The 8621-nt window shown below is 33.6% G+C and overlaps 1 protein-coding gene across 3 annotated transcripts; it reads left to right on the top strand.

The window, feature by feature from the left end:
• LOC110842184 lies at positions 1–5089 on the top strand. 3 transcript variants are annotated; one of them, XM_035846831.1, is made up of 11 exons: positions 1–136; positions 253–383; positions 2887–2949; positions 3035–3121; positions 3219–3379; positions 3451–3541; positions 3599–3746; positions 3835–4010; positions 4100–4259; positions 4346–4476; positions 4556–5089. In XM_035846831.1, exons 1-11 carry the CDS (start codon positions 82–84, stop codon positions 4886–4888), a joined length of 1536 nt encoding a protein of 511 aa, XP_035702724.1. In that variant the 5' UTR covers positions 1–81; the 3' UTR covers positions 4889–5089. The 3 variants fall into 3 exon arrangements, with proteins under 3 accessions (XP_035702724.1, XP_035702723.1, XP_035702725.1); XM_035846832.1 differs by lacking the exon at positions 1–136 and having other exon boundaries at positions 257–2788; XM_035846830.1 differs by lacking the exons at positions 3035–3121; positions 3219–3379; positions 3451–3541; ... (3 more) ...; positions 4346–4476; positions 4556–5089 and having other exon boundaries at positions 253–2932.
• The last annotated feature ends 3532 nt before the right edge of the window (positions 5090–8621 follow it).

Below are 8621 nucleotides of genomic sequence, written 5' to 3'. Positions count from 1 at the left end.
ACAGTTGCTGTCTACCAGCAAAAGGAGAAACAACGAAAATAAATTATTTCTTTTTTTGAAAGTTTTTCGACGTGTCCAATAATGGAGCAAATTCTTCGAGATACTGGCCTGGAACAATATACGGATAAATTGAAAGGTAAATTGTAAATTCTTTTGATTAATTCATAGATTTGTATGTTTATAATTAAACTACATATACATAATTTTTTTTATAACTAATTATTTTTTGTGTAATTAATTATTTTTCAATAGAGAACGACGTTGACGATCTATTATTCTTTAAATTATTGGACGGTGCCGCTGGATCAACGGAGGAACGTTTGTTTGCCGAAATTATTCCATCAGTCGGTCACAGATTAAAAATAATAACTGCTGCTAGAGAGGTTAGTAGGTCAGGGTCAAACTTTGAGCAGATTACCCTTAATTTTAATTGTAGTATTTGTGCATTTAAGTTTAGTTCGTTCAAAGAGTATTGGCAGCATATTAAGGAATTCCATGAGATTAGAAAAGGAAAAGTTAGATTAAATTGTCCGTTGTGTTCAATGATTTTTACTGAATTAGACAATCTTCAAAAACATATTCACAGAAATGTTTGCTCAGTACATAGAAATGTTTCAGGATATTTTAATAATTCTGACACTCTAGAAAATAATACTAAACATAATGATAAGTGCAGTAGTGAAGAATTTTTTCCCCCAAATGTCATCTATGAAATTAATTTAGATTATAAATTAGCTTTTATAAAATCTTTGCAAATGTCTGGTGGAATTTCATTACTTAAATCAAATGAAATTTTATCTAATGCAAATTCTTTAGTCAACAGCATCATTGAAGTTGCAAAAGATTTTTCAAAAACTAGTTCTAATTCAGCTCAAATTTTAGTTAATTTAAATACGTTAAGGGACCCTTTTCCAAATAGTTCTTCCTCACAATATGAATTGGAGAAAATTTTAAAACAAAAATCTCTTTTAGTCGAACCAAAAGAAATAAAATTGGGTTCTCACTTTAAATTTGATAAAAATAAAGGACTGATGCAAGAAAAAGGAGACAACCTATATCTTTTTGAATTATCTAAAACATTGCCAATCATTCTTAAAAAGTATTCCAAAATCGCCGATAGTGTCAATGTAGGAATAAATCCGGAAATTTTGGAAAATTTTAAGTCAGGTGATCTGTTTAAAACTTTTAAAAATAATCCATTATGCTTACAAATTTATTATGATGATGTGGAAATTTGTAACCCGTTGGGAACAAAAGCAAAAATCCACAAACTGGCCTTATTTTATTTTGTAATTGCTAATTTTCCACCTCAATTAAATGCAAAGCTTGAAAATATTTTTCCGCTTGTGGTAGTCAAATCCAAATTTGTCAAAGAATATGGAATGAATTTAATTCTTGGACCATTAGTTGATGAATTAAATTCATTGCATGAAAGTTCACAAAAGATAGCTGTCCTTGCAAATAGCCAATTTAGTCACGTTCAAGTACTCCAGTTTTGTGGCGATAATCTTGGTTTGCATACTATTTTAGGATTTGTGGAAAGTTTTAACGCAAATTTTCGCTGTCGTTTTTGCAAAATGGAGAAGGAAAATACATACATATCTGTAGTAGCATCAATCCATAAGAGGCGCATTTTATCCCTATATGAAAATGATTTAGGCTTGGAAAATGTTAGTTTGACGGGGATTAGGGAAAGTTCAATTGTTAATGACATTAAGGGATTTCATGTCACTAATAATTTTGCTCCTGATATCATGCATGATATTTTAGAAGGAATCTGCATCACCGAACTGAAATTATTTTTGAAACATGTCATTAATAATGGTAGTTTATCTATAAGGCAGATTAATCACAGGCTCTCATCTTCATTTAAAAAGAATAGTCATGCAGTATCAAAATTGCCTGAAATCGATTCCAGTTTTGTTGACGGCGACAAAAAATCCTGCTTTTCTGCTTCCGAAATGAACCATTTTTTCTTAATATTTCCTGCAGTATTTGGTGATAAGTTTAGTAGGAATGATAAGCACTGGGATTTAATTATCATGCTTCGCCGCTTTATACGTATTTTAATGGCACCAAGAATAAATAGGGTTGGGGTTTCTTTGTTAAATAATTTAATTGCTGAGCATCACAGTGCATTTCTCAAACTGTCTCAATCTAAGTTAACCCCAAAGTTTCATCACTTATTGCATTATGCACAAGCTATAAGACAATTAGGGCCACTTAAGAATTATTGGTGTATGCGGTTTGAAGCCAAACACCGTCTTGCAAAAACAATTGGCAAGAATTGCTATAATTTCAGAAATATTGCAAAAACTGTTTCAAGAAGAATGGCACTGAATTTGGCATTTTCAATTGGATGCGAATTAGTTGGAGAAATAACTTATGGATCTGGTTCCAAAATTGCATTTAAAGATCTGAGAATATCGTTTGATTTTTCAAAACTTTCATTAAATGCATGTGACGAAATATTTTGCATGGACTCGGTCACAATTTGTGGTACGAAAATAAAACCTGAAAATTATTTTATTTTAAAAAATGAATCAACAAGTGTACAGTTTGTTCAAATTAGTCTGTGTTTTTTTCATAATGAGAGAACACATTTAGTAGTCAGGCAGGTGAAGTACGAGGAAAAGTTTAGGAATTCATATTTGTTCAAAATAGTTAGCTTTGAAAATCCTGTACTTATTGACCCTGAAAAAATTTATTTAGAGAGTCCCTTAGTCGTTGTTAATTGCTTGGACGATCCTCAGGGCCACGGTCTTATCTGCTGTCCAATAGAATTTGTGTAATTTGATTTTTTATGTAATTGTAGAAATATGTGTGTTCAGATGAGTTTGCGTATATTTTTAATTTAATTAGAATAACATTTATGTAAATATTTAGCTAGGCAAACAAACTTCCGAAACTTGCCAGCGTGCACCAAATGGTAACATGAATATTATGCTGGTAAAATTTTGGTTTTATTTAAATATGATTTCATTTATATCCATTTAAATGAAATAAGCTGTTTAAATTACAATTATATTTTCAGGGGGATGACAATTCCGTAAATTGCGGTCAGGAACCAGATAAAGAGGAGCACGTAGAAATTACTTTTGTCACGTTCAATCCGCTTTTTGTAGGAGCTAAAATTATATAAGTATTTTATTTGGAAGATTAATTTAAGACTTTTTTCTAAAGATCAATTCCTGACATTCTAATGTATGTGATTTTAGGATATTAAACAAATCATTTTAAATTCTGATGAAGACAAAGGAACTGCAAATGGAATGAATGTGCTTGAAGAAATATCGCGATCCAGCCTCCTCACCTCCGACACAAAAACTCTCATAAAGCGTCGTATTGTTAACTTTCTGGTGAAGAACTATTCATATCAGTAAGTTATACCTACATATAAACCGATAATTTGGAAGTAATAATTGATTTGTTGTGTTTTGTTTCTTTCAGTCCTTCAAAAGAAGTTAAAGAGAACTTGGCGAAATGTGTTGCAATGCAGCTATTTCAAAATCTTAATTGTGAGCAGCAAAAAAACATTGAGGTAAGAAATATTTATGCACTTTTATTATCAATGCCGAAATCTATTCTTTGGTTTTAGAATATGTTTTACCGAAAATCTGAGGTGAAAGAAAAAACGAAGAAAAAAAATTCGGCGTCAGGGCTCATTGAAGACAGGTTGAAACATTTGCGGAGAAAACGTAACGTCACTAAGCCTCGGAAACCTGAATCGTGTCTGGAGATTACTAGTATGTGAAATGTATATATTAAATGTACTTACTTATACTTACGTCATTTTATATTATTATTAAAAAATGATTTAATTTTTAAATTCAGAGCCATCAGAAGATGAAGAAGACAAGAAATCGTGGTTGCGTTATACTTCATCTCCACTAAATCAAGTTGCAGAATACATGGCGCAGACTTTTCGATTGAGATCAGAAGAGTTAAAGACAAATGATCTGTTGACTACCTTAAATGAATGGCCGCGACTAATTGATACTACTGGGATGGTAATTTTTCCAAAATAATTTAATTAACACGGACTTGCACATAATTACTTCCCTTAATAATAATACCTCCATTTTTAATTGTGTGTCAGATTGACCTAGATTTTTCCATTCGATATCCTGACAAAGGCGATATGATGCTGCACAAATGGACTTGTATTTCAAATCAAATTTGGAAATATGCAGTAAAAACGAGGGCGAATATTCATGGGGAAATTGGGATTTCCAAGAACGTAGAGGAATGGTCGAAGGGTATTAATTATTTTATCAATGACGTTTAATTAAACTAAGCGGTATTTTATAAATATTAATTATTATTAATTTACTTGTTCTTATAGACGAAATAAATTCCGGATCTTTACTATTGCTTCCGTATTTGTTTTCAAAATCTGCTTATACTCAAGATGGCAAAAAGAGACGAAGAATTACCGGAGCCCATTCTCCTGAATTCTTCGTACAGTTTTTTCAAGTCAGTTCCTTCTTTAAATTAATTTAAAAAATAAAATTATTTTTTCATAATAATATTAATTACTTTGTGTTTATTATAGAGAAATGAAGATCTTGAAGAATTTCGTTTAGCAGAATCCGTGAGAACGCAGCCATTTGTTATTTGTATAGGAAACTTGAAGTTTCTTGACATCCAACAAGCTTTCGTCATGGTGGAACGGCGCCTCATTGCTGCAGAGTCTTTCGTAAAAGCTGTGGATCTCTGTTTCAAGATCTTTTACGTCCTAGAACTTAAATTTCCCGAAGAGTGTAAGAGTGTTTGGGAGTTTTTCGACTGCACAGTTTTCCAAACTAACAAAGTTAGGTCGTCATCGTCTTCAGTCTTGTCGCTTTCGTCACAAATCACCATGGACGAAGGATTAAATGAAGATTGATTATTTAATTTTACTAATTAAAATAAGACGTACGGGTATTATGTACGGGTATTATTTTTATTTATTGTCAGTATTGTTAATACGCTTAATAAGTACAGTAATATAAGTAATATATTATTAATATCACTGTCATTATAAATTATAAATGTACTAGCTCTAGTAAACAACATAATAAATAATTATAAATTAAAGAGCATTCAATGATAAAGCAAAGAGCAAATTTTAGTAAGCATATGGAATAAACAATAATCATCAAAAGGTCAAAATTCGATCATACAAAAGTGCAATTATCATTCCTGAATGTGATAAAATTTGATTGGAACAAAGAGTAAATATTTAACAACTACTTTAGCAAAATTCGTCTATTTGATGGTGTAACTTTTGTGCTTTTATCGTAACAAAAATTCAACGACTTGAAGAGCACGCTTTGTCCAAAAGTTGAGTAAAACTTTTACTCAGCCTAGAGAAGTAAAATTTAACCGAAAGGTGAGTCATCCCCTTTTTTAACCCGGTGTTGTGTTAAGTTTGATCAAATTTGCGCAATACTTACTCAATTTTGTTTAGAGTGCATGAAAGCAAAAGTGCAAAAACCTGCCAAAAAATTGATGATTCCCATTTTCAAGGATATCAAAGGTCCCCTCCTTATAAAATTTATTGGTAAAAATACTATGATAAATGGGGCAACCTATGCAGGAATCCCGAAGGAGTTGTGTGCTCTGGTTGAAGAAAAACGTGGGGTCAAAAAAAAGAGTTGGTGCATTTTTAGCACGCCAAAGCCCCACCTCATACCTGGCATTTTGCGAGGGCTGCTGCAGACGGAAATCGCTTCACCTAGATAAACCACCTCCTGTACAGTCCAGACATGACCCCTGGTGATTATTATTCGTTTCGAAACTTAAAGAAAGACATCAGGGGGAAACGGTTTTCTGATGATAATAAAATCAAGTCGTAAATTTTGGCATATTTTCGAGGTAAATTTTGATGAGCTATTGCTAGTGATAATGTTAACCTATAGAACTGAAAAAAATCACAGCATCCTACATGTATTTGAAGTTTGTTATTTCATCAAAAGTTTGGTCAGAAACAGTGCGGAACATACCTTTTGAAAATCAATAATAAAACACCCACGTATATACAGTTGACAGTATATAGATACTTGATATAAAGCGGAAAATGTCAAGAATTACAGAACCGTGATATGTAACTAATTAATTCAAAGCTTATATAAGTACGTGCAAGCAATAAGGCATATGTATATGTAAATAAGTATGTACTTATAGTACCACCACTCATTTAACGCAATCCGCCTGGGCTCCTTCCTTCCAAGATGTACACATCATACCTGAAAATCATTAAATTCCATTTTCAAAGTTGCCAATTCGCAAAATGCGTACCCTTCGAGTTCGACACAAAGTTGGGGCGGATGATTTTAACTAAAAATATGCCCCACATTCGTATGTTTAGACTTCAAAGCGTGCTCTCCGTTGTTTACACGGGAGCCATGTTGGCCAATATTTGCTTCGGTTGGTTAACGTTGACCGAACGGTTGCAGGGATTCGTCTTTTTCTCGTTGTATTTCTTTTGCTCCATCCAAAAGTGGAATTGGAACCTGGATATTGCAGGGATTCAGGTGATTAACGCGTTCCTGGACTATGAGGATGAACTATTGGCGGGTAAGCCGATTGACACAAGTTTTTCAAAAAATAGAGTAATTGTGAAGAATTGAACTTTTTAGATAACGCGCCGCCACCACTATCACTGGGCGCCAAGATGATGCGGATTTTCATACCTGCCGGTGAAATCTCTCTACCTACCGTTGCTCTCCTGCAATTCCTACTACTCCGTTATGTCCCTTGTACGCCTCCATTCATCCTGTCGATGCAACCAAATTGCAAGAATAAGGCGGGATTTATTGTGGTACAACTGGGCGTACATATGTTCGAAGGATGGATGTTCTGGCATATGATGCTGGCCGGAGGGTGCTGGGTTATCTACGTCCTCTTCACCGGAATAGTCTCGATATTGAGCTACTTCAGCATTCTTAACAAGTATATTTTTATACAGAGTTAATTATTAACGTCCAATTGTATGAGGGTTATGAACTTGAATTTTTGTGTCTCAACTTTCCCTTCTTTCATGTATTCAAATGGAGGTGAGTCTCCATGCGTTTTTAACAAACTTGAGATTTTACTGCTTCAAAAAGTCGATTATCTTTAGGTTCACAAAGTCAGGGGGTTAAAATTTTGATTTTTTTCTTCCATGAGAAAATAGAAAAATAAAATACATACACATGTAAAAATAATTAATGTTCTCATTGGTTGGAAAAAAAATTATAACCGCTTGACTTCGTGACTCTAAAATGATCGACTTTTGGGAGCAATACAATCTTAATTTTGTAAAGATCCGAGCTTAACAGGTTTCAAAATGGCCATTTGAATAGATAAAAGAAGGGAAAGTTGAGACACAAAAATTAAATTTCGAAACCTGTATTAAAGAGAATGTTAAAAGTAATGTACATATTTGTAGATACAAATACCCCAATAGAAACCTTTGATATTTATGTACCATAGTGCTCATTTCTGTTCGAAAATATTGTAATAAAATTTAAATTATGAGTTGGCCTATTTTCCAGGAAAATTGAAGCCATCGAAACCAAGGCAGACTTGAACACGTGTATTCAATTCTATCAGCGGATTCAAATCTTGGAAAAATCCTTCAAATCTTGCCATCGATAATGCTATGCATCCCCGGAATCCAGATAATCACGTTGTATGTCACGCTAAATCATCACTCTGACATCGCGATGCCCGGATTCCTGGTCTTTCCCCTCATCGCCGTCAATTGCGGGATGAACAACGTACTGGCTTTTACGTTGGCATCGTTCGTCAACTCGGCGTCGGAAAAGGTGATGGAATCCTTGGCGAAGAAGGCGAGCGGATTGTCTGGGAAGAAATCATTGATTAAGCGACAAATCCGGGGCTGTTCCGTCCTCAAGGTGAAATTCGGATCGAACTTTATCGATCGTGGGACTCCACTAGTAGTGCAGACATTCTGCATCAATGAGACCGTATCACTCACATTGATCAAACAGGGAAAGACGGTTCATTAGGAGTTGCTGGTAAATATATTATGTAGATCGGTTTCAGCAGAAAATCAAGTAGTTAATTAATTTGATGGACATGTAATGTTTAAGGTTCTACTTATATAATGATGTATTGATTTGATGCGTAATGGATTTGTAATCTCACTCTACCCCAATTCAATTTCGTTAAGCTTACTTCGTATCAGAATCTGGTTAATCCGGGATTGAGGATTGAGATTGGGGATTAATTAATCCTTAATCATAATTCTCAAACCGTAATTCTTGACTTTTAATTCACATTCCACATTCCCAAGAAGTTTGAAAAAAATAATCCCTATTCCTACCTTGCTGTTGAGTTCGTGTTTTTGAGTTTTCATGAATTCCGAACTAATCATAAGTAAAGCACACTGGGTTTTAGCATGACACTTTATTTCGATTTTTAATTGGTTTCATCGGTATTTAATTGGGCTAGCTTACCTTAAACAAATATTTTACATATCAAAAACGTCGCCCATGTGTTGGACTATGTTATTTTTAGGAGACTAGTTACTACGTAACTAGTCGGAATATATGTAATAATATACGGAATATATGTAATAATTTTCTAAAACCCGGAGGACAACTAATGTCCCATTGGATATCCACTAACAC

The sequence above is a fragment of the Folsomia candida genome, unplaced genomic scaffold (genome assembly GCF_002217175.1).
Source record: "Folsomia candida strain VU population unplaced genomic scaffold, ASM221717v1 Fcan01_Sc001, whole genome shotgun sequence".
NCBI classification, from domain to species: Eukaryota; Metazoa; Arthropoda; class Collembola; order Entomobryomorpha; family Isotomidae; genus Folsomia; species Folsomia candida.
The sequence above is the reverse complement of the archived record's forward strand: the minus strand, read 5'-3'. Positions and strand labels throughout refer to the sequence as shown.